General features: G+C 44.3%; 1 protein-coding gene across 1 annotated transcript in view; it reads right to left on the reverse strand.

The window, feature by feature from the left end:
* LOC119436824 (ribonuclease 3) overlaps positions 1-27,422 on the reverse strand; it is a 98,138-nt gene that overhangs the window by 36,954 nt on the left and 33,762 nt on the right. Inside the window, exons 5-10 of the mRNA XM_037703816.2 lie at positions 22,613-22,833; positions 18,609-18,711; positions 13,150-13,265; positions 9,402-9,455; positions 3,191-3,294; positions 1,875-1,980 (exon numbers count right to left, since the gene is read on the reverse strand). Coding sequence (XP_037559744.1) covers positions 1,875-1,980; positions 3,191-3,294; positions 9,402-9,455; positions 13,150-13,265; positions 18,609-18,711; positions 22,613-22,833 — 704 coding nt within the window. The remainder of the gene's footprint in view (positions 1-1,874; positions 1,981-3,190; positions 3,295-9,401; positions 9,456-13,149; positions 13,266-18,608; positions 18,712-22,612; positions 22,834-27,422) is intronic.

Consider the following 27,422-nt stretch of genomic DNA (forward strand, 5'->3'; position numbering starts at 1 on the left):
TGAACGGGTGCTATATTCAAAAGGGCTTTCCTTATTTCGAACTCTGTTTTATTCGAATAAATTTACAGTTCCTTCGGAGTTCAAATTAACAAGATTCTACTGCATATCCAAGATTGAAATTCAATTTAGTATCTCTTTACCACACCTCTGTAGCCAGGAGCACAAGAAATTATCAGTTTTCATTGGACAGATAATGGCAGAGTAAAGAGTCATCTTAGCCTTATACTGCCATTCTCACCACTGCTTCTACTAGTTCAACCACCTGCTAGCTTTAAGAGGAAGCTTTAGCTCGAGGGCTCCTATCTAAATGCATGGGAAAGGAGAAACAGTTATTCACAGCAACTACTCCACCAAATTTGATGAGGTTTGTTGCATTTAAAAGAAAAAATTAAAACCTTGTGACTTTTTTATTTAGGCCGACGTTTTAAATAAAAATTGGCAAAAAAGGAAATTAAAAAAAAAAAACTAACCTATAAAGTTTATAACTACATAACTCAGCAATGAAAAATGATATCACAATTCCAAATGTGCGTCTAATAGTACATCTAAAAGGACAAGACTGATATATTATACATGGCTCTTAAATAGAGCACTAATATGCGAGTAAGACTTTCGCAAAACCCCTGTAAACATTGTGACGAATTCATGTAAGATATAAATTAATACATCAAATTTGTCCGCTATGGATGTTCTAATGGATGCAGTTTACAGAACTGCGATATCTGTTTTTGGTGCAGAGTTATGGATTTGTAAACATTGTGCTTCTATATTTTTTTTTTCAGACTTGCCGATTTTCACCGATGTTTCTAAAAAAATTCAGGTAATAATCAAGAGTGAGCAGATAAACTATCATGGTGACTCTTGTATTAGTAAGACTTCCCTAGCGTTGAGTGACAAGGAACTTGCTTTTTTGCGCATGTACAAGTAAATTTTCATTGCTGTTTGCACGCCCTGTTTTTTTTGTCACCCTGCTCCCCGCGAGCAATGTGGCTCACGTGGTCGGTGACGTACTTCCATGGCACTATATTGTTCAGCGTGGTCAAGGCAATAAACTTCATTGTTGTGAGTAGCGCATGTGTGTCCGTACGTCTCCTTCTTTGTCCTCGTCCTTACTAAGCGCTGAAATACAGCCTTCATGATGAACCAACAAGCCCATCTTGCCACTCTGGTCAGGTCCTAAATAAGACTTGCACTTTCAACAGTAACTTGAATTTGACTTTTTCTCTCAAATTCATTAAATTTCATTAAATCGACCCAGGGATTATTTCAGAAAAGCATTTCTGCGTTTCACATGTATCTGAATAGGCGGCATCGAGTTGGGCCCAAGCTAAAGCTTCCTCTTAAATGTGCTAAGCTGTGCTGTAGTAGTGCGCATGCACATGGCCTGACCTACCATCTGCAAAGCTGGCAGATGCGAAGTGATGAGTCTAACTAGAGATAGCGGCTTTCTGACGGACATTCTGACATGTTGTAAGTGATCGTCGAACTTTGCAACTTAGCAACCGCAATGTTGGACGATGACCGATACAGTAGTAACTATGGTACAGAAGTAACGGTCTGCTACAACCCCCCAATGATGACTGGAAAGGTGGTTAATTAAATCAGAGTTAGTCGCATTGAAAGTTCTAGCAGGAAAAATTAGAAATATAAGCACATGGCACAAAGGCAAAAACAGCCTTTATACTGTGTGCTGCTTCTTGGTGTCAGCATCAGTGCTTTGTGGAACTTGTGACACCAGCGTGTTAATACACCTTTGAAACAACCTTAGGAGAATGACAATGAATATTCAGTACTACTATGTGACACTGCACTGATAAGGTAAGACAAGACGCTCCATTGCTGAGATAAGACAACCACAGTGCAGATGGACTCACAGATAAATGGCCTTCATGGTGCTCTGGGAAGTACTTGTAGAGATACTCAGATGCAACCAGCTGCAAAACGGTGTCGCCCAGGAATTCTAGCCTCTGGTTTGAGCCCCTGGTCAGAGTATAAAACAGTGAAAAATTTTAAATAAGACTATATAGCTTTTGAGCAATCTCTTGGATGCTAGCAGCAGTGGGTCTCAGATGAACCCTTAACATGATAAGGCCATTACACAGCTGTTTTTGCTTTGCTCTGTCACCCTCATGGCGCCCATTTTTGTCTGTAGAAAGGCTGAGCAGCTGCTCCTCGAAATAGGCCTCTGGTAATGGAGGTCACTGCTTTACATTACCATGACTACGCTAGTGACAGAGCTCCATCCTGTCTGAAATTCAATGATCAGAAAGAGCTGCTGACTGCCGTTGAGTGCTCCCTTACATTCTTCAGTCTCCTCTGGCACTAATTGCTAGGTGTCACAGATGAAATCAGTGTACATTATTTGATTTGAAGAATGCAAATTTTCACAGTGGAGCTTACAGATAATTATATATTTTGAAGTACTATAATCAAAGATTGTAGCCAGAACAGTATCCATGAAAGCTAGCCAAAATCGAGGACAGGATTTTATTTGGTTTTAGACACACAAGTGTTCAGTTAGTCAAAGATTAGCAAAATGTGCATAGGCCGGTGCCATTATCCTTTTGAACAATGCTTTATAATGTCTAGGATGTGCATATTTTTTTTTGACGGTGACAAGATTGAATGGATAAGGACTATGTGGACAAGGTCCAAGTTTAGAAGCTGCAAAGCTGTCTCTGCAGGTGCTTGGGCCAATGTTGGTGCCTGGTAAGGTAGCTACTGTGATGAGTTCCCCATCTTATTGAAAAGGTGTAGAGTGGTCTGAAGTGAAACAGTCAATGAAACAGGTTTACATCACAAAATTATTGAATGTGCATAACTGCGTGCCAAGAGAGCAATTCCACAGAAGCATTTTATTAGCCCTTTCTGTCACAAACAGTAATTAAATTTTACTCCCTTCCCTAGCCAAGTTTTTATTTTTGGACACAGACTTAAGCTTGCCCAACATGATTATTTGAAATTTCATGACAAATTAGTTATAGCTAAATGCATCTGCTCTACTTGCATACTATGTTTTTTTTGCATTATGCTTACTCTGTACACTTAATCACTTCGCTATTGTAACTCACTGCTTTATGGTACCCTACACACACACTGAGGGCAGAACGAATGATAAACTGGTGGAGCTACAGTGCAGCCATTGAGACTGTCTTGCATGGAAGAATGGCTAAAATGAGGTGCTTTTTACAGGGTGAGGTTGTTGAATCCAATGCTGCGGTGAGTGAAGGCTTTGGCCAGCAGTCGTATGTGGGTGAACTCAATGCCCGTCAGCTGTTCAAACTCATTCAGTTTCTGAAAAATTAGAATGACAGCAACAAGTCACTTCATTTTGCAGCCAGATAACTTATGACATGATACCACCAGTTTAATACAGAGAAACCAATCAATTGTATTGTACCATTCAATTGTATCCAACAGTAATGATTAAGTAGCATCAAAGTAAGGGGCATGGTTGTTACGTGAATTAAATAAGTGTTGCTATTACATAAATACTCAGTAAAAATTCTCAATATCTGGGGATGTAATTTTCAGGAATTGACTTGATTTCATTCAGTGTCTGCTGCCATATATTACTGACTATACTCATTCTACAAAAACTAATGTTCTCATTTTTATTATCTTCAAAGCAGACTAATCTACACTCAGTTTGCAATTGCTTATGCACCATAAAATACATTTTCATTACTACATTGCTACAATGCACAGTAATGTAAAAAATGCTGCCTTTATAAATTTTTGTATTATTATGCATCATGAAGCCTTCTTTGGCTTTCATACGCTGCAACACAAAATGGCTCTTCCCCCTAGTCTTCTTCAAAACATTTTATTTAGCAGTAGCGTAGATACCACAACTGTTGCGGGCACCGCCACAAGTCCAGTGGCTAAGCGCACTGCGGCTCGCTGAGGACAACCGCATTTGGCTTACGTTTAGCATGTCGTAGGCACCAAAATCGGAAGTCGTGGCGTCTATGTTAACATTCAAAATAAAACTTGAACTGCGCGCCACGGTGACATTTAGAAGCCGGCTCGTTGTGGCCACGCCCCAGTCTGCCGTAGCCTCTGCAGTGCAAGGCATTGAAGATGGAACAGGAGCACAGCAGAGGCTGTGTTTGGTTGCCAATACCTCCGCTTCTGCTGAACGCACTGAAGTACTTTTTGCGTGAATAGCCTATTTTCACTTCAAATGCCTTTCTCCACTTTGATAAAAAGTGGTTTAGGGCCCCTTTAAAGGGCCCCTCACCAGGGCTGGCCACTTTGAGCTGACAAGCGCAGTGCATACAATGCGTGCTAACCATCGTGCCTGCGTATTACATCCCTACGCCCCGCAGAAAGAGCTTAAATTTCAACCCAAATGCCGTTTGCCCTTATCCTTATGGACGCCACACTCCCAGCCGGAGAGTCGACGTCAATCATGCAAGCGTGCCAATGTACAATGCCGTGCTGCGACGTCACTCATGGTGACATGTGACTTTGAGAATCATTCAAGGCAACATCAGTTATTTGTTTAATTTGTTGCTTCAATAGACAAATGAAATTTTGAGAAATAATAAAATACACAAACCTAATGTTTACGTGTTTTTGTTTTACTTCGTACCGTAGCAAGAGAAATGTACTTCTGTTTCGTCTGCTTGTTCTCACATCATGCAGTCGTGAGCACAGAGAATAAAACTATGTCATTTTCTACCGTGTTCCAGCGCTACGATCATGCTCTTTCATCCTCTCATGCCTGCCTCAGTGCTCATGATTATGGCACTGACTTATCCGCTAATCAGGTGTTCTCAGGCAGCCTATGCAAAATCGTCTGCTGCGCGAAACGAGACAATTGCAACAGCTTGCATGCGAGACCATCACCAGAAGTGTGCCACTCAGCAAAATCGCGAGAGAGAGAGAAAAAAAAAGAAGGCAGAGCTCGTGACATATTTGTCACGCGATCCTCCAGCTCCGGTATAGGAGAACACAGGGAAGAAATTTTGCTTGCGGAGGCTAGACGAGGCAGTGGAGACAGTGTCTATGTTGGCAGTGGCGCTTGCCTCCTGAAACCACGAGTTCGTGGCACTCCAAATATTTTTATGTCTGCTATTAATAAACTAATTTGAAAAATTCTTGCGGTAGAACACTCCTTAGAGGGCATGTAACAACTTCCCACTTACCGTATTTACTCGATTCTAACACGCCCTTGATCGTAACGCGCATCCGTTTTCTGTGACCAAAAAAAAAAAATCCTTTACAGTACCGCACACCTCACACTTTCATACAGAAACACAACTTCCTCTCACTTGGTAAAACAGATTTACTCCTGGTGCACTAAAGTTGCGATGAATAAAAAAAGTCGCCCGAAAGTCGCCCGAAAGTCGCCCGAAAGGCGAAGCATCAATTGTGATAGCAAAATAGTAGACTGCTATACGAAGTAAGGATAGCAGTTTTATCGGCCGTATAAACTTGCAAACATTTGCCTACTAAATAAATTAACAAGCATGGTGTCACGCGCGCAGAAGCAAACATGAACACTTCTCACTCGTTGACCGCGGAAAGTCGCTGTCGAAACGCTGGAGTGACGAAGCACAGCGAGCGAAATGACCTTCGTGCTAGCATGCCTCGCTTCAACACGACCCGGCGAAAACACAGCGCGCAACAGATTCTCCACGTCGAAGATCGCTTTCAAGATAGGGCCGAGGAGATCATAATGCCGAAGTTGATCGTCGCAGAATACGTCCTGCTTTGGTGCACTGAAACGCTTCTATGTTGCTTTGCTGGCGAAAATCCTCTCCTTCTGTTTCCGCCAGTCCCGCACGTAAGTTTCGGATTCTCCGAATGCCCGTGATGCGGCCTGATTTCCATTCGTCTCTGCACACATGATCACTTTCCTTTTAATTGCGGCATCACGATGAACTTGGCACTTTATGGTGATAGAGCAGACGCAGAAAATGGGAAGACAGACGGTAGACTAATGCCTGAGCACGTGTACTGCAGCACATGGAGGCAGCTAGGCTAGAGTGTAGCTAGGCTCGAAGTGCGTGCAAGGCGGCCATTTTGAAATGCCGACGGCTACATGGTAATGCAGATTTAGGGTCGTACTCGATTCTAACGCACACGCAATTTTTGGACCTGTTTTATCGAAAAAAAAAGTGCGCGTTAGATTTGTATAAATACGGTATAACCAAAATTTCCTATGTGGCCTGGTGAGGTACCCTTCAATGGAACGGCATGTTTCAAGCATTCCTGATGATGTAATGTGGGTAGCCAATAGGATCACTTGCCCGAGTGACATCAGTCTTCCATGCTACGTAGTGTGGGAAGGGGCGGATGAAAACTCCGGGGAGTGGCGCCGCTGCCATCGGTAGTGATGCACATTTTTGAAACCTTATAATAAATTACACGCTATAAAAGGAGCGCTTAAATACGTCCTTTAGTGATCAGAAGGACCTACCCTAATGACTCGTATGTTTGTACACAATCGTCAAAATTGTTTCAGGTCCCTTTACCATAAAATTGGGTAAACATTTACAGGTAAAGTAGAAACAAATGCAAAGAATCACACTTTCTTGCAACCGGTCAGCAATATATTTAATATGTTTAGAATATCCGTATCATTTCTTGTACTCGTAAAATTTTGACTACTTAGCCTCCTAACCAAATAAAATACCGCCTGCACCCACTACAATGCATCTGCATACAGGATAGCTTTGGATATAACAAACCATTTTTTTCACTTACTTTGCTCCACCCCATATTGTCAATGCAACAAGTCGGCTATAAAGGACAATCGAGTAGAATGGCCAAATTTTTAGGTAAATTTTGTCTGATCGCGTAAATGCGCCGTACATTGCTGCGGCAATGTGTGCATGCAGCAGTGCACTGTATGCAACATTCCGGGCTGCTCGCAGAATGTGCAAAAATGCGTTATTTCTTAAGGAATGCACACACTAGTGGTAAAGCTCCCACACAACGTCCGAAGGACAGTTTTGAATCATCGATGCACACGACTCACCGCCACCCATCCACATGAATGATCTCTGGCTCACTGCTGTCAGCTCAGTGCCAAGCAAGGGCAGAGGGTGCTGCTACGCCTAACCAGCTTAGCTTCAAAACTAACACATGGCGCTTCAAAAAACATCCACCGATTGCAAAATGCACTGTTTTGATAACGTCTTCTTTCTCATCACATCGGTTTGCACAATACAGAAGATAGGCTGCTGTTCGCAGCCTCCAGAAGCGCATGATGCAGTCGAGCCGTCTCGCATGCATTGCACTGGCGACTAGACGCGGGCTTCGAGTTGAACCTGCTTCGTACCACAGCTCTCGTTTATGCGACTTGTTTGACAGTGGCCGTCACTTGTCGCTAAAGATTATATTAAAACATCATACTGGTAACTGTTTCCTGTGAAAAACTGTAGCCGGTTTGTGTGACCAGTGGTGGCAATACGCTCGGGTCAAGCAGTCCACACGGCGGGGAGCTGGCTGGCCTGCTCCTCGCCATTGTGCCCGCCATTAATCTAACCATGCGCAAGCAACCAGAGTGCAGAAAACGGCAAACAGGAAGGCACTGTGCCGCGTGTTAGTAAGGTTACCGTGTAAGCCCGTTTATATAATTATTTTAATTTCAATGTTTTCATTATTTTTGTGATAGTCTTTGGGCTGGACAATGGTAATACAGTCGAGCCCGCTTATAACGAACCTGAGCGTCACACAGCGTCCATTCGTTATATCCCGAAGTTCGTAGTAATTGGACCACAGCTAAAAAAACAAATAATAAGGTGCTTAACATTAAAAAAAATTTTTTTCGGGGAAAAAAAAAAAAAAAACTCCATGATGCTCGTCTGTTTCTAAGTGCACTTAAAATATGTGATGATGAGGATGATGTGCACTTAAAATATTTAAAGCGGAAGCATGCTCTTCGCCGAGGCCCTTGGCATAGACAAGCTGCCTGAGACTCTCTATGTAGCGCATTGCTACAGGCGCACTTATGAGTGCCGACTCTGAAGTTTCATCATAATACGATTCCTCCACGTCGCTCTCGGCCCGCAATTCACGAACGATGCCTCGTCCATGCACGGTTCCGCAATGTCAGTGTATTCATCAGCAGGAATAAAATCATCTCAGTAAATGTCATGGACCCCCATGTCGGAGTCAACGACGCGCTGCCACAAATCACTGCGGGACCGATGCTCTTCGGAAGCGTCAGGCTCGCCATCAGATACTACGTTGACGAAGCCGTCCTTGTGGAAACAGTTCCGCACGCAAGCGGCCGTCACCTCCGCCCAGGCTGCCTTCACCATCTCAATGGCTGAATACAGTGAAACTCGGAAGCGGCAAGTTGGCAGCCGGGCAGTCAACAGCGATATGCAAGCGCTCCACAATGCGATGCCTATACGATGCCTTAAGGCTTAAAGGCATGTATTTTGCTTAAATCAAGCGGCTGCACTTTTGAAGTCGTATTGGGTGGCAAGAAAAGTCGAGTCACTGCCATCAGAGAAGTTAGAACGTGGTGTGCTGAGCAGTTAAGCACCAACAGCACGTGCCTGCCTTGCCTCTGCATGTCGCGATCAAACTCGTCCAGCCACTCTGCTAATAAATCGCGCGTCATCCACGCCTTCGCATTGTGCCTGTAGCACAGGGGCACATAGTTCCGAAACCAACATGGCTCCCCCTGGAGCCTTGCTGCCCGGCGGGCGCGCACGGTAGCTCGGGCGGCGCAGAGACAGCGTGTGTAGGCTGGGAGAGGGCGTGCATGCGGGGAGAGGGTAGCTCGCTTGAGAGGGGCATGAAACGGGTAGTTAGCCTGCGAGGAGGCTCGGGAAAACACTCCACGCACGCAAAGGCGTCGGAGACCATCATTATAGCTCACATCGCGGCGCTGGGTTTACGCCGTCCGTTCGCCGTAACCGATCGGCAAGGCTCAAAGACGTTCGTTGTACATGCGATTTTGTGCCTTTGAAATAATGTACCCTTTGACGGTCACGCGGCTTTCGTTTGTTTTAAGCGAAAGTTTGTCTTAAGTGAGGTCGTTATATGTGGGCTCGAATGTATATGCAAATTTGTGCCATTTCACAACATCACGCGGCCCTAATTTTGGCCAGAATGGACTTAGGATATAACAGACCTTTCTTGCTGGATTATTATGGCCCATTATAACAAGCATTGACTACATTAAAATATTCATTTTGACTAATAAAATTTCCAAATATTCGCACAGTCCTAATAAATCACACACCCCCACTTTTAATCTGTCCTGGAAAATTATTCTGCAACTTATTTCATAAAGATGGACACTCAGGATTACTATCAGGAAAAGCAACTTAGCAAAAGGATAAGTTAGCATAAATTTCTCAACACTTTACATCACACATCAGCATACCCACTAGTCTGACTTAAATCATTTTGCGGTTTCAAGCACTTACCTTCAGCAGCGGAACGGAGTCAATCCACTTTCTATCACCCTCAGGCACTTGTTCCTGTAAGTATACAACACACATTTCAGCACAGCTGTTGTGTTTCAGTGAAACACAAATGACAAACGAGGCACCACAGAGGCCATGGCTCAAGCCATCAGCTGTGAGCATTTGCAAGTGAGTGTTACAAATATACATGCTTTAAAATGCCTGCACGACACAAACTTCACTGAGACAGATCTCAGGGCTGAACTTTAAAGGGGCATCACCAGGTTTGGATGCTGTAAAGAAGCAAGCCTGGTGCATAGATAGCATGGTGATAATAATGTCTGCAAACTATTACATTTATGTAAACTTCAAGATTAGCTGAATTGCTAAATGTGCAAAATTGCGAAACAGGACAGCACACAAGAAGAGACATGCAGAAACATCGAGCGCAGACTATACAAACTGGTTATTGCAATCGCTTCCTTGTGTTTGGAGTCAGCCCTTACGAAATCGTGCAGGCCAGCTTCCTAGATCAGATTCAAAGATTAAAATCAGCCAGATTCCCGCAGTCGGTGCTAGCAGTAGTTGAGGCCCTACTGCAGACATTTAAAGGGCGTTTACGAAAGCAGCGAAAGGAGGAGCCAGGCGTCTTGTGTGGAAAGAAGAAACCGCAAATGGTTCCTTACATACACAGGGTTATGCATCACCTGAAGAAGGTTGCGAACCGTCACAGCATTGTTTTCGGCACCACAAAAACTTGCATGGTTGTGTTCGCATATTTCACGTGATGAACGCACCAGCGGCTGTAGCAAAAAGCATGAAAAGCCGTATGTACGCTGCTCTGTCGGAGTGGTATATGAGATCCCACTAACTTGGGGAAAATCCTACATAGGGTAGCCAGCAAGACGACAGTGCACGGGAACATCAGCTGACTATAAAAAATAATGAAAGGGCCAATTTGCCTGTTCATTGCACTGCGTGTACCTGTGAAGCGCAATTTCACCTTGTCAAAATACTAGGAAGAAGCAAGAACGCATGTCATTGAGAGATTTTGGAATCGCTTTTTATCAGAAGAAGAGCTAGCACCTATGTGGGTGACACATCTATATCACAGTTCAGTGCAGAAATGTCTTTTTTGATTAATCGGATGCATTAGAAAGTTCTGTGGGGCTTTTTGGGAAGGGTATCTATTTCTTTCTATTTGTATGCACCTGCGCATTTGGGATGTCTTGTACAGCAAAACCTCGTTAAACAGGGCTGGCCACTTTGAGCTGACAAGTGCAGTGCATACAATGTGCACTAACCATCGTGCCTGCTAAGTATTACATCCCTACACACCGCGGAAAGAGCTTAAATTTCAAACTAAATGCCGTTTGCCCTTATCCTCGTGGGCGCTGTCCTCCCAGCCGAAGAGTTGACATTGATCGCGCAAGTGAGCCTACGTACATGGTAGTGCTGTGACGTCACTCATAGTGACACGTGACTTCGAGAAATATTTAAGGCGACATCAGTTACCGTATTTACTCGCATTATGAACGCACTTTTTTTCCCGGAAAATATGCGCGAAGTTGGGAGGTACGTTTATTATGTGGGGTAAAATTTTGAGTGATTTTCTTTCCACGGCCACCTCTAAAAAAAGTCACAGTTTCGCCCGAAGTACCATCGATTGCGATAGCAAATGCGTAGACAGCTATACGAAGTAAGGATAGTAGTTTTATCGGCCGCATAAACTTGCAAAGTAATTTAAACGGCATGGCGTTGGTGCGCACAGGCAAACATGAACACATCACACTTGATGACCGCGGACACTCACTGTCGAAACACTGGTGTGAGGAAGCGTGGCAGCAACCGCGAGCGAAGTGACCTTCGTGCCGTGTATTGCTTTAACGTAAACTGAACGGTGATAACCGAGCACGCACAAAGGTATAAGCTGCCGTTGCACCTATAGACTCAGCCAGTAGCACGCCCAGGATCTCTGCCAGGGGGGGTTGACAGTTTGCTTTAGTTTGCCAATACCATCTAAACAACACTAATTTCAATTTCTTCACGGGAAATTGTTAAAAAATGGGCTTTTTGCGCAAGTTTGAAGGTGTGCAGACGATTGCGCGTCTTAAATCTTAGTTGCAGTACTCAAAGGCGCAAGAAAAGAAAAAGGGTTAAACAAAACAGGGGGTTAACTCGGCCTCGGGGGGGGGGGGGGGGGGGGGGGGTTACAACCCCGGAACTCCCCTGGACTGGACTCAGCCCCCGATACAGATCGCTTTCAAGATAGGGCACGCGCGCCCGTGCAATATGTAGCTGCTGCGCCGCCTCGCTCCCTCCACTCCCATCGGCGCCATGCGCGCGACGAAATACAGCGTCCGATAGGATCGTATCCCGCCGAACACCATATCGGACGCCGAATCGTACTGTGTCTCTCCTACTTCATGGCAGCAAGTTCAGGGTGCGTTTATTGCACAGGAGTAAAAAAAATCAAAATTTTGACGACTAAAGTTGGGGGCGCGTTCATTATGCGAGTACGTTCATTATGCGAGTAAATACGGTATTTGTTTAATTTGTTGCTTCAATAGATGAATGAAAGTTTGGAGAAATAACAAAACATACGTGTTTTTTTACGCGTGTTTTTGTTTTACTTCATACCGTAGCAAGAGAGATGTACTTCCGTTCGTCTCCTTGTTCCCATTTTGTACAGTAGTCAATCATGCAGAGAACAAAACTATGTTATTTTCTACTGTGTTCCAGTGCCGCGATCATGCTCGTTCATCCTCTCGTGCCTACCTCAGTGCTCATTATTGTGGAATTGACTTGTACTGCTAATCAGGTGTTCTGGTGCAAAGCGAGCAAAATCGTCCACAGCACGAAACTGCTAATCAGGTGCTCTCGTGCAGAGTGAGCAAAATCGTCCGTGGCACGAAACAAGACAAACGCAACAGCTCGCGCACGAGACCATCACAGGAAGTGCGCCACTCAGTAAAAATGCACACGAGAGAGAGAAAAAAATTCGGCAGAGACACTTAAGACTGCTTACGTGTGGGATGCCTTTAGTCAGCCAGATGGCTGCAACGTGACGTGTGCAATCACGCACTCACTGAGTATGTGAGAGCATATCACAGGGCCTGGTTTCAAGGTACAAGGTTTTAAGATTTTAAGAAATCTTGCCTTGTTCAGCCTATCCCAGATTATGTGATTTCACTCACTTCAGGTAATTGGAGTATAGTAAACTGCTAGTGAGTCGCAATATAGGAATTTTATGGCGCACAATAATTGGATTCATTAAAGTGGATTCAACTACAGTCAACAAATTTTTCAGCTGTGTAGTTTGCATGGTTTCAGAGGCCAGTCACATGAGATGCGCGTCCGTGAGAAAAAATACTCATTTCCCACCAATGTCAAAGTGAAAACAGTAGCCAATGACCAAAACAAGTGAAACGCCCTACCTACCAACATTGGCCAATTGTCCAGTACCTATTAGATAAAAATGGGTGCTAGTGGGTTCTTTTCAAGGTGCGCCTTTGCTGGGACTTACATAGGTTGGAGACACTATTTCCAATGACAACTCCATTGGTGCTGCCATAATTTGAACTGGATCATTGTGACTGCATGTGAGAATTTATCAGACAGCACTAGGAGAGTGGCAGCACATGCTTTTCAAACTGCTGACAAAAGTAAAAAAGGGATGCGCTTTGGGTCTTCAATATAAACAGCGGAAAGTGTATGTGAACAGCACAATCAGTTCACCACTCGAATGCTTTAAGTATAGCATTGTCACCTGCAAGGGATGTGGTGGGTAGTTGACCCAGACGTCAAGAAGATCAGGCTCCGAGAACAGAGTCGTAGAAAAGACCCTGTCAGCCACTTTGATGCCACTGTCTAGAAAAAGGGCACCTAAGAAAGACATGAAAAAATATAGACAACGATAAAAAGTAAGAGACTGGAAAGTTCTGCCTGCTCAGGAAAGGCTGAGCTAGTTATGAGAGCAGACATTTAACATATCCTTTGCATGTATTACCAAGAAAATCTAATGTCTTTGCTGCACAACCTCAATTTAAACAGTCTTGAAAAAATTTTTCAAGGACTCCTTCTATTGTGGTGCAATGAAAAGCTTATTTCCTAAAGAATCTAGACTTAAGTAGTTCTTTAGAAGAATGGCTAGAAACTGGTATCATCCCGAGAATTCGTTCCAAGTAGATCCGCCTTGCGAACTCCACGGCTACAATTCGTAAATTGCAATATGGGCCATCAGGTAATTAGTAAAAAATTTGATTAGTGAATTTTTAATTATTCGATTATACATTATTCATTATTCAATTATGCATTATGTTAATTATTCGATTATACAACGAACGCTTCGAACCCGGTCACAGTAAGAAGAGCGATCACAGCGCCAGAGTTCCCGCTAGTAATTGTAGGAAACTCTATGAGGCGTACAGCCTAAACAGCATGGTGCGGGATGTGCGTAGGAGCACTATCGGATGCCACAACGATTTGGAACGGCCATCTATGTCTTTCCACCATGGCAACAACAGCCGCTCGGGTGTTCCCGTTGACACGGCCCCAGTCGGCGAGGATGCTGCACCACGCGCTGCCGCCACACATGTTGCAAAGAATCAGCGGTTACTAGGCAGTTATCAGGAGATCACAGTTCCTACGGTGCTTCGTTTACACGTTGCCGATTGCTGATAACGGTTCACGGTGACGTTTGACCTTTCGAACATCACATTTTATTCGCTCGAAGCGACATTGATAACATAATTTTATGGCTTTTGTGTGGCTGATGCACTGTCGTAATGCCGAGACCATGATGCCTGAGAGCTTCGCAGAATGGCAGCATGCCACAGTAATCTCTGAAGTTTATGCTTCTGGCCAACTAGAATGCTTCGCTCTCGCGTGCATAATACAGTCATGTCCCACTGGTAGTAAAATATATCACAAGCTCTCAAATAAAAAATGGCGGCTGTACTTGCAGTTTTGAAATGACAGGTGACCGGAATCGGTGCCGTTTTGAGCTATAAGACACCGCATTTCGTCCTCTTTGAGAAGTAAATTCATTTTATTGAATTTGAAAGTCGGCGACAAAAGATACGGTTTCATGCTGCGTTGACGATATCTTCACACACATCGGCAATACAAAGCAGAGTCAGCCATGCTTTCGTGTCCACTCCGACTCCGCGGCTGATATTGTTGCTCACAGTGGGACGCGCTATCGTTAAAGTGCTGGCAGCGGGATGCAAATGCTTCGTCTGCTTCTCTCTTCAAAGCATCTCAGAAACTTGAGATTACGCAATCTCCAATAATAAATGCGCGGGAAGATAGTGCAAATGATGCCATGCCATCTCTGCACACCCACTCCTTGTACATGTGGCAGATTACCTATAAAACAGGGCGCGCGGGCGGTGTATGTGCTCAGCCACACTGACAGCCATGTGCAGCCAACGGCTTGCACTAGAAAAGGAGACACTCGGTAACCTGTCCCCCACTTCTCCCCCTCCCTCCTCCTCTCGCACGTGCTTTTGATTGCATTACCATGAGCGAGCTCCCCTCCCCCCTTTCCCCTTGCTCACGCAGGAAGACTACGCTCACCAAATCCCCATCCTTCTCAGCTTACCCTTGCATGCTTTCACTCGCACCTAAAGCATACAAAGTGCGAGGTGCGATAGGACCTTATCGCACTTAGAGTTCATATGGAAAATGATGCTGCTACACTTCGACGGTCGCTCTTCGCCGCGCGGCGCATGATTTGAGGGGTGCGTTCACAAGCAGCCGCTTGTAATTCAACCACTTCTGCACCTGCGTCCTCAGCGGGAATTTCCATTTATTGTCTTGGCATTCTTTTGAGGCCGCAATAAAATTGAGCTATATTGATATCATGTAGTGTATAGACTCCTGAAAGGGCCGCACCCGTGTAAGTGCCGTGCCCTCAACTCGGCAGCACAAAATTTGGAGAAAAAAAAAATCCAACGGAGAAGCAATCACGTTCGGTGCCTCGATGATGTGCCCGCGCATTGCCGAATTTTCGAGCACTGTGTACTTCGGTGTGCCGCTGCTAGATGGCAAGAGCTGTCTGTTCACCTCTGATGCAATGGTACATCTGGAGATCTGGGGTGTGCAGAAGTTGCCGGCTGAGCCGGGACCATTTTGACCACAAGGTCAAAAAGGCACCTCATCAAAATTGTGAAAAAAAAAACAAAACAACAAAAAGTGTGGCCCTTCCACGAGTCTATACGGTATACAAACACTTCATTATATTGAGGTTCCAGATACATGGTGTTTGATGGACAAAAAGTTATAAAAAGTTAAATACTTCATTATATATTCTATTCTTAGACTACATCCATTTATGAAAAGTGTTTCCCTCCTAAGCCCCTCAAAAAACACAGAAAATGCCGGAAGCCGTGGATAACAGCTGAACTTTACAGCAGAATTAAATTCAGAAATGGCCTTTTTCAAGTATTTTTGTCCTCCAGAGATGGAAATGATTTACGTAATTACAAAAAATTTCGTAATAAACTGAATAAAGACCTGAAAATAGCTAAGTCAGAATACTATATTAGCAAATTCGCTGCTCATTCAGCAGATCCATGCCCCTTGTGGGACACAATTAACGAGCTAATTAACAAAAAGGCAATCACAAGAAGAGTCAAGTTTCAAAAGCCGGGCATGAGGGATGCAGAAATCGCCGATACTTTATTGAAACACTTTTTAACTGTAGGAGGGTTTACAAATGGCAACATACAAACGCCCTGTGATAACTATATAGCCACAGACTGTCCGTAAAGTGTTTTCCTGTTTCCTACTGACCAGAACGAAGTGGAACATTTAATTTTGTCATTAAAGGATAACTGTGCATGTGGCCCTGATGACGTTAAGCCGAAGCCATTAAAAGCTATAAGTCACATTATCGCTGTACCTCTGACGCACATTTATAATTTAATACTAACTTCAGGCATCTTTCCCGATCAAATGAAACTTGCTAGAGTGTCTGCGATTTTTAAAGGTGGGTCGTTTGATGAACTCAACCACTACAGACTGATATCTGTCCTTTCTGTATTTGCAAAAATTGCTGAACACATTATAAATAAGAGGATTACAGGTTTTTTAACAGAAACAGTATTATCGCAAAAGAGCAGTATGGATTCTGCCAAAACAAGTCTATAGAGACCGCTTTACTTAGCATGAAAGAATATATTCTTGACAACATTGAAAATAAAATATATACACTTGGGATATTTCTGGATTTCAGAAAGGCATTTGACTGCATACAGCACGACCGGCTTTTGCGGAAAATTCCCTTCTATGGTATTTGCGGTACCTCGTTGCAACTGATCCAAAGTTATCTAGCATTCAGAAAGCAATACACTACAGTAAATAATATACAGTCTCAAGTTGAATTCATTAAGTATGGTGTCCCTCAAGGATCCATCCTTGGACCTGTCCTGTTCTTGCTATTCATTAATGATATAGTAAATATTGAGGGATATAAGAAAATAATATTGTATGCTGATGACACAAACATATTTTTCTCAGGTCCAAACGTATGCGAACTGTATAAAGAAGCTAACGTGTGGATGAACAAGTTAAATATATGGTTAAATGCAAACAAACTTCAGTTAAAAACAGCTAAAACAAAGTACCTGCTTTTCAAACCTAAAGGAGTAACAAACATTCCATACAGACCAATCTACTTCCAAGGTAGCGAGATTCAGCAATCGACAACAATAAAATTCTTAGGAGATCATTTCTACAAACATCTCTCTGGGTCCCCCCAAATTGACACGATAAAAAAAAAAGATCTTTCCAGGATAATCGGCATTTTAAATAGACGTAAGGTATTACGTTCCATCGAATGTTAAGCTTCAAATTTACTATGCTCTAGTTCATTCCCGCCTAACATAGTGTTCCTTGGTGTGGCTAACAACGACTGACACAAACCTTAATTCCCTCCTAATTCTTCAAAAGCGTGCAATATGTGCAATTTTAAATATTTCACTCCGCGAAAGCACACGACCATATTTCAAAACCTATAAAATATTGCCTATCAAGCAGTTATACAGACACAAGCTATGTTTGGAGATACTACGTCAGTATCGGTTAAATTCATCATTTTTATTTGATACATATCATGTGAAGCAAACCCCGTATGAACTACGCCAGAGCTTAATATACAAACCTCGATGACGCACCAACTACGAAGACCAACGATTAACTTATCAAATACCAGACATGCTGAATCAATACCCAACCATACTACATTTACTGGGGTGTGGAACTTCATCTAAAGCATTTAAAAGAATAACAAGAGAACTACTAGCTGAAGAATACGAATGTTCTCGCAATGTCTAAAACATTTGACGTACCTTAACACTTTGACATGTTGTACCTTATAGCTGTGTAATAGTGCTAATAGTGCCTTTCACAATTTTGTTTAGTACTGCGATTTCTCTCATGCGGACACCGATTACTTGTATGTACAATCAACTTGCTTTTCAGTTTTGACCTGTACAGCATAAGCATGCATTTATTACGTGTTTTTTTTTTCTTTCTCCCACTGTATCATGTCACTGCTTTGCTGCCAGGGTGGCACGGCCAAGTCAGGCATTTCCTCAGCCTTTAGCCATGTCTCCCAAGGCAATTTTGTACCAAATTTGCCTTTAATAAACCCAAAGATAGAAAGAAAGATATTGCAGTTCATTATATTGAGGTTGAACTATAGTAACAGTAACAATAATAACAAAAAGAACTTGCAACTAATAACAACAAAACTAACACTAATAACAACAATAATAACAACAATAACAACCAAGCTTTGGTTTATGCTGCCATGCTCATTGTTTTCTACACATAATCAAGGTGCTATGTTAAGCAGTGGAAGGTAAAATGGTTTTTTTTTTGCTAAGCTATAAAAAAAGATGTGTTATAAACATAAATATAAATAAACAAATATGAGTATGCAACCAGATAGCCATGTTGCAAGGGAATTTTTATTTTGTTACACATTCCCGGTACCCACAATTGCAATTTGCTCATATGGACAGCAAGAAATGTTTCCACTACTGCACACATTCAAGCTATAGAGTTCAGGCATTATCATTTTCAATTTAAATCATTGGCATTCAAGCAGATATCACATCCATCAGATGCCTTGGTGCACACAAATGAAGAGATAAGGAATCAACCAATAACTTGTGCTGAGGTAATGAATAAATTGCCATTCAACTTGACAGCCCTTACCCATAAGTGCCTCAAAGCAGTTGGCCATGGCATGACGCAGCTCCAAATCATGGCAGAGGTCTGAACCATGAGCATAAAGCATGTATTTCTCCAACTCCAGTTTCTTCATAGGTTGAAAGAGGCACATGAGATATATGGCGAAAAATGGGATGGGTTGGGCAAGGAGGAGGGTGAGGAACCATTAGAATGGAAGCTCCAAGGGCATTAATTTAGTCTACACAGGCAAACACATAAACAATAAAACAAGCAAAATAAATGAGCACTGCAACATACCCATATATTCCAACTGCACTAGGAGGACTTCTTCATGGGACCATAATCCAAGTACAGTAGACTTCCATTAATAAGACTCCACTTAATTCGAGTTTTGGTAAAATCGATCTCGACTGAAGGTCCCAGTCGGCGCCCATGCATTTCTGAGTTCGATCATTCTACATTTCGATCCAAAAATTGGTGTTTTCTGGATAATTCGAACTTGCCTAATCAGCACTCACATGCCTGACCCCTATGGTGACCCCAATAGCAACCCCTTTAATGTCAGCGTATGTCCAGCCAGAGCTTAGGAGACAGTGAAGGCGTTGAACACATGTAAAAGGAAAAAAGAAACTCTCCCAACGAAAACGCCTAGCATGATTTTCAAGCAATAACTGTAGCTCGCAATGTCTGCTTGCAGTATTTACCCAATTCTATAACGCACCTTTTTTATTCTCATAGAATATTGGGCCAAAAATAGCCTCTGCGGTGCTATCAGACACGAAACCAAAACCACCTTGGCGGCATTTATATGCATAATGGCGCAACCACACGCAAGCGATTTTCGAGCAATGGTGACAAGTGACGGCGACGAGACAGGTTTTGGTGTTTCGGAGGGTGATCCGTCACTGTCGCTTGTTGCGTCACCGGTTTTTGGCCAGCCAGATTTGACTTGTCCCCCTGAAGTCTGCATAGCGACTTCCGCTGGGGATAGAATGATTGTGCAACAACATGGCATCAACCAATCCACCCGCTTTGATCTGAATTCGTACATGTAATTTGCTCTCTGCCATGGCAGCAAAAAATAAATAGTAAAATTCGCCATCGCTACGTCTCATCTCAAGCTGAGGACAAAGTATCGACATTGCTTGTCATTATTGAGATGAGTAATTTGTTTTGACGTGGTTAGGCTTTGAGATGTGACTGAGAGCTGCGAAAGTGTTTCGAGTGTTCCTCAACAGATCATTTCATGCTGGCGGCATGGAACACATTTTTACTGGCGGTGGCAGCATATTAAAGGGACACTAAAGGCAAATATTATTTCAACGTGGACTGTTGAAATATCATACCAGAAACCTCGAAACGGCTGTTTCGTGCCAAGAAAAAATTTATTTGAAGAGAAAACTGCGTGTGAAGCGTCCGCGTACCTCTGACGCAATTCAAATCGCCCGCCCGAGCGAGGAGTGGTGACGTCATGGCCATATAGTGACGTTGTGCCGCCGGTGAGTAAAACGGCGCCCGCAGACGGCGCTACGGCTTTTTTTTTTTTTTTTTTTCGGAAAGCGCAAGTGCACGGCCAGAAACAGAGCCAAGACAGAGCCGACGGCAGTGCGAAAATGGAAGTATGGTGGTAAGCCACCATAGAGAAAGGTAAAGTGCGCACCGAATTGCGAACACGGTGATCGTCGACGCTCGTCGCAATGGACCAACTAGTTCGACGACCCTGACAACACATTGGCTCGCGATGCTGGGCTCGATTTTAGCGATTGAAGCTCTGATGAGCGTGACATGCTGCTTAGGGCTCGCGCTACTGGCGTCGTTGTGTCATAATACGACGGCGGCCTCGACACTGGCTCTACCAGCCCTTCCGAGCACGAAAGCAGCGAGGACTCCAGCAATGCGACGTCGGGCGACGAAGCTGGTCACCGTCTGGACGTGCCGTCGCGACTCTCAAGCTGCTAGCAAATTCAAGTGCGAGTTTAGCGAGCCAGAAACACCAGCGCAGCACTACGCAATAACGAAACTTCTGAAACTCGAAAGCGCGCGAGGCGAGGCGCAGAGTCGAGCGAAAACGAAACTTTTTGACCACCTGCGCTGTTATCAAGTGTAACGCCAAAAAGGTATTTTTTCTAAGAATCTAATAGAAGCAGACAAGTAGAATTTTCTTTCGTCTTATAATCCAACAAAACAATCATTTTTAATATGAGTGGTTGAGTACTAGTGACATTTTTTTTTGAGGAGTGCCTTCGTCATCGGGTAAGTACCGGAATGTCCCTGGAAAGTCTCTTATCGAGTCCTGCATTTACCTCAATTTCTCTAATGCTAAAGCTCTGTTCGCGATTATACTGACGCCTTAGACGTTCTAGAGTATTGCTCTATCACTTTAGCTTGACTTTTTATTTGACTTTAGTGTCCCTTTAAAGCTAGATCTGTACGAGTTGGTTAAAACGGTCTCATGGTACGTTTGTGATTTCTCTAAGGGTTCACGATTGTATTTATTCAGACAACAATGTAAATTTGTGGGCACTTTTTTTCGCGATGTCATGTCTGTGTGGTTCATCCACGCCGTGACGCAACATGGTCTGCCTATCGTGTCACTTGTCGCTTCAATCTATTGAAGTTACGCTCCAATCTCCACTGTGAAGGCAGTTAGCTAGAGAAGCTGTGGTATCACCTAATCCGATAGACCAATGTGACGTAGCCTTGAATGATTGAGCAATGCACTACACGAAGTGATTGACAGCAATATCAATATTTTATCAAGAATGTCATATGCAAAGCGTGACTTGCTTTGGGCAGGAACAGCTGCACCATCCCAGCCTGACGCCGATGCCGTTGTGTATATTGACGTTGCTGTTACTGTCGCCACTCATCGTATTCACGCTGCTCTTCGGCAGTCCTAACTATGCATGGCCTTCCCATGGTGCTATCCCAACACAAATGAAATCAGTTGCTAGGCGGGTTCTTCTTTTACATATAAAAGTGTAGTGATGTCACTCCCTGCTTCATATGAGACAGTTGCCGCTTCTCGGCAACTGCAGCTTATGCAAGCATAATCTTTACCGGGAAATGCATGCGGTGAATGCTACGTGCTTTGCATTGTTCGAAGGCACGTTATCATCTTCATGTGGTTTTGACACTTGTTTTCTGCTTTTTCTTTAAAACAAAGGAATACTGGGGCCTGTCTCGCATGCATAATTCCAATGGAGACGGGCACTTTTCGCTTCAATTCGTGGAATGGTTTTCTGTCGACTGTTCTGTCGACCGAGATGAACAAATCCTGGGATCCGAGTCATATACAGCTTCGCTGTAAAAACCAGGCGGCAAAGCTGACATTAGGAAACAGGCCGCCGTCGTACAATACATATTAGACCCTTGCCTGTTTTTGTTAAAGATTCCGGTGAATGCTAGATTTATACTTTGTTTAGGAGCTTTAATGCCATTTCTATATTAGTTTTCCACTTTGTACACAAAGAAAGTGGGTGTACATTTGATGCGGGAGCATGTTAGAATAGGGCAAATACTACCAAATGAATCAGTGGTGTTTTGGCATATTTTTATGCATCTTGTTTAATTAAACCCGCTCGATAATTCGGTCAATTTTGTCAAGTCTCGTCAGGGTTGACTTAACATAAGTTGACTGTACTGATCATTCAGAGTCTAAAAGGGCTGAGCCTTTTGCAATGCTTTCCGCGTATGTCTGATACAATTATTCCTTACATTAAAGCTTGCATCGAAGTAGCATATTTTTTTTTTATTCATAGCACACAGCCAAATTTGTGACATAAGGTTGTGACAAAATGCCAGTGCAGTGCCCTAGACTATGTCAACAAAAGATTAAAAGAGAATTAAGCAAAAGTTTGGGTAAGCCTCTCATGGTGATCCATTTTCAAGACTTTGACCACTAAGACAAAAGAATGAAACAGGACACGCAAGTACCTGTTTATGCTCAGTCACAATGTTTAGCTGAACTTTCTGTTCAAAACCATACCTGTTACCCTGATGCCCTAAGTGTTTTCCCTTTAACCTACCTTAGCAAGAACGGCCAAGTGCTGGTTCTGGACAATGGCAGCTCGATAGGTGGCCAATCCACCTTCTTCAAGGTCCGGAAACATAAAGAAAAGGTGGATGCTCGAGAGAAACTCCACCACTGCATCACCAAGAAACTCCAACCGCTCATTATGGCTGATGCTGGATGCCGTCTCCTCTTGTCGACCAAAGCGTGACATGATGTTGATCAATGTATTGATGCCTGCAATGCAGGAACCAAAGTACAGCTTACACACAATTAATTCCTAAAGAGCTGCGCAAGTGGAATATGTACCGTCAGTGTGAAAAGTTTAAACCACATAGGCTTTTTTTTTTTAAAGCTAAATTTCTTTACAGTTGGCAATATGCCTTATCCAAGAGCAGACCACGCTGCAGGCTGCAACTCTGAAAATTTGAGGCTTCAAGCCTTGTAAACTTTTTGACTTTGATGTTACAAAATCACATAACATGCACCGCTCATGCAAGTGTGCTGGAATTCATAATTTTTACTTTTGTGCAAAACACAAACATGTAATTTATTAACCACATGCTTGCAAGTGGGCTACAAGTGATACACATTGCGTTAGTCATTTCTTATAGGACAAAGCCTCAACAAATAACAAGAAGGCACAAAAAGAAACAAAAGTACTACCATGTTTTCCGGCGTATAAGACGCGGCCTTTTTCCGAATTTTTCGTCTATGCGTCTTATAGAACGGTGCGGCTTATGTACGTCTCCTCCCCCCCCCCCCCCGAAAAAACTGCCGTTATAATCGGATTGGATGCTATGGCCATGCGCAGCACGCTGGTTGACTTAATTGCTACTAGTTCTGTGTGCGCTATCGAGGTAACGGGTTCTTCTCATGATTGAGTTCCCGAGCGCCACATGTGAAGGGCGGAACAGAAACGCAAGCGGCCTGCGCCGCTGCACAAACTACTCAGTTGCTACAAGAGTACAAGCCAACCCCCTCCCTCCCACGCTGCCTATCCTGTTTCCTCCCTTGTGTGCGGTTCGGCTCACCGTCTACGCTTTCACTCGCACATACGGCATACGGCGCGCGGGGACGATGTTATCACCCTTGGACTTTATATGGAACTTCACGGCAAACATGACGGCAGAAATGCGAATGTAGTGTCCATATCATTGCTATCGCAATTACAGTATAGACCACTTATAACGTAACCACTTATAGTGCAGGACCGGATATAGTGCGGTCTTTTCAGACTCCCGTTAATTTTCCCATAGCACTCCATGTATACACGTATCGCTTATAGTGCAGCTGCGGGAAACGAAATACCGGTTACAGTGCGGCCGCCTGGGAGTACGGAAGTCAGCAAAGACGGCGAACGCTCCCCTGAAACGGGCGCCCCAAGAAGTGCTCGAGGAAGAAAGAGTGACGAAGTGGAGGAGAAGGGCATGTGGTGCGAACAAACAGCCAGTGAGGTTGAAACCAGAATATTGAGTGCGAGTTGTGAAATATCACGGCGTGCATAGCGAGCAAGGGCCACGAAACTGCCAACGCCGGTCAAAGCTCGCTTCACGATAACGGCAGTAAACGAAACTTCGGGGAGCGGGCGGCCGCCGGCATGGCACGGCGAAGGGCGCACGCGGAGACCGTGGAATGTGAGGGAGGAGGGCGGCAGGGAAGCGCATTTCGCCTCGGCAACTCCGCCGCTTCGGTGGCTCCCCTCGCCCTCCCTCGTAATTCATTCACTTTCGACTGTCACTGTGCCCGCTCGCCGCCACTGCAGCCGGCCCGGCGCCAGCTCCCCGAAGTTTCGTTTTCTGCTGTTATCGGGAAGCGAGCGTTTGCCGGCGTGGGCAGTTTCGTTGGCCGGCCTAGGACAGCGCCGCTGCTTCCCTTAGTGCCAGTAGCCGCAGCGTGCAAGGTCAACACGTCACTAGAAAGTAGAGGAAGCATAAAGGAGAAAGAAGGGTTCACTGCCATTTTCTACGCGTGGCTACGGTAGCATGGCTGAGACGTCGGCACCTACACGAATGTTCCGGCGCAACGCAGAATCGGCGACCTTGCCATTTGAGAGAGAGTAAAATTTCCGCCGCGTTTTTTCTTTCTTTTTTTTTTTCGCGCGCGACATTGAGGGGTCTCTCCGAAGCTTTTACTCTATAGGCCGTTTCACATGCTGCGACTGGAGCGAAAAAAACTGGTGCAATCGCACGTGTCGCAATGCGATTTTTGGCGGTGCCGGAGCAATGCCAGTCGGAGGCACCGCCGCGTGAATTATTTCGAATTAACGAGATTCGACTGTAAATTGAATGCAAATGTTCTAGCCGCATTCCTCGACTGTCGCATATGCGTGGCGGCTCGGTTCACATGTTTTGCATATGTGCGGGCCTTGAAAATGTTGCTTTGGTTATAGTGCGGATATTCGCGACTCCGGCGACTTACGTTATAAGCGGTCTACACTGTATATAGGAATGGTACCCATATGCTTGCAGGTGGCCTGCATTCACGGAGTGAAATGTCACTAATTTTTTTAAATCGCTTACCGAATGAACCGCTGTGTCTGATACACCGATGCGACTTATACAGTAAAGCCCCGCCGTTACATTCCCAGGTGCTGCATTTTCCTGGCTGTTACGTCGTTTTCATCCGGTTCCCCGGCACAGCTCCCATAGAACTCAATGCATTGGTAACCCCGCTGCTACGTCGCAACTGTGGGACCGTTGCCACATCATACGTTGCGAACTGCCACCCCGCGCCGGCCCGAGCGGACATTTTGACTTTTCCTGTCGCTTGGCTTGGTGGCTTGACAATGGCATTGGCTGCCCAAAGTGCCAGGGGCGACACCTATGACGTATTTTTGATTTCCGCCAGCAAAATTATGGCCCTTGAGATCTCTATTTGCTATTTAAAGATGGTGTCTATGACGCGTTGTGGTCCTAAAATCGGTTTTGGCTCATAGATGTTCCGTATAAATTCTAAGCGTGATAACGCTGTCACCTCGCACCGTATGCTTTATGTGCGAGTGAAAGCGTGCGAGGGGAGCCGACGACCGCGTCTAAATTCCGCGCACGAAAGAAAGAAAAGCCGGGAGGAAGCATGCCTTCTTCCATTGTGCTCGAGGCACTGGCAAGGGGGGAGGAATAGCGGGCGGCGTTGTACTCTGGCATCAAACGTGTACTGCGCGGCTACACGGGCCGTATCTTGAAAGCGATCTGCGTTGGGGGCAAAGTCCAGGCAGTGTAGGTGCATTGGCAGCTCGTAGCTTTGTGCGTGCTGTGTGTTCTCGGTGCTCAGTTTGCGTTGAAGTGATAGATAACAGCCCGAAGGTCACTTCGCTCGCTTATGCAGCGGCGCTTCTTCACGCCAGCATTTGACAGCACGTGTCCGCGCTTATCGAGTGTGATGTGTTCATGTTTGCCCGTGGGCGCTGACACCATGCTTGTTAATACAGTTAATAAGCGAATGTTTATAAGTTTATACGTATAGCTGTTGTATGGCTTTGTATAGCTGTCTCCTAATTTTCTATCGTAATCGATGCTTCGGCTTTCGGGCAAAACTACAACTGTTTTTTCACACTTAAGAATTAAAATAAAATTGTGTCCAGTTCAACACTACTCCCATTTCTCAATTTTTCCTGTTTCCCGGCTCTTACATCTTTTTTTTTTTTTTTTTCTTTTTTTTAACGGTGCCGTGAAAAACGTATCAGCGGGGTTCTACTGTATATGTCCCCCCCCCCCCCCCCCCCCGGAAAAAAAGTCGTTTTGAGGGGGGTGCGACTTATCCAAAGGTGCCAATTACTTATAGAACGGGAAATACGATACTGAATACAGTTAACTCCTGTCAACTCAGGACTCATATATCTCGAAATATTGTATAAGTCCAAAGATTTGAAAAGTGCAGAACCCTCTCCCATAAGTGCCATGTATTTTTCACCCAATTATAACCCTGCTATTGCCTAGTTAGTTCTGGGGATGTTGATTGACCAGGAGTTGCTGCTATTGATAGGTAACACTTGCACTAAGTAAACCTGAACACATAACACATGGGAAATGCTGTATAACACATGTGTAGGAAAAAAAGGAAAAGGTGTTTAAGTTGCAGCACTCTTTGCCACCATAAACTTCAGCAAGAGGCAAAGTCACATCAATCCACAGTTTACACATGCGAAAAACAAAAGAAGAAACGGGATGGTGGGAGGGAACTTATGTACCAGCTACGGATTTTAAAGATTTTTACTAACATTATCCAATTGTTGGCCCCGCATTGTTTACAGGCTGTATCAGCATTAATGGTGAAATTAGAAAACTTGCCATCTCACACCACCATCGTGGTCTTGTCACAAGCATACCTGCCAACTTCGAAGGAACTGAACCCGGGTGATCTTCCGATCGAGGGGGGGGGGGGGGGGGGTAGGGAGTCGGTTACGCAACCCCCCAACCCTCGACGTCTATATTTTCAAGTAATGACAGAACTTCAGTTACCATTTTATTTACATATATACAAATGAACACATGAACATCACAGTCTCACTTTTGCAAGCATTTCGTTGTTGCTAATTTAGCCTTCCAAAATTCTTTAAAATTTAATTAAATTCTCGGGTCTTACGTCCTACAACCACCATCTGATTATGAGGTACGCCGTAGTGGGGAACTCCGGATTAATTTAGACCACCTGGGGTTCTTAACGTGCACCCAATGGACGGCACACGGTCGTTCTTGCATTTCGCCGCCAACAAAATGCGGCCGCAACGGCCGAGGTTTGATCCCACGAACTCGTGCTTAGCAACGCAATGCCAAAGCCACTAAGCAACCATGGCGGATGTTCAACAATTTTTCAGATAATGGTTG

Source organism: Dermacentor silvarum, chromosome 1 (genome assembly GCF_013339745.2).
Source record: "Dermacentor silvarum isolate Dsil-2018 chromosome 1, BIME_Dsil_1.4, whole genome shotgun sequence".
Classification (NCBI taxonomy): Eukaryota; Metazoa; Arthropoda; class Arachnida; order Ixodida; family Ixodidae; genus Dermacentor; species Dermacentor silvarum.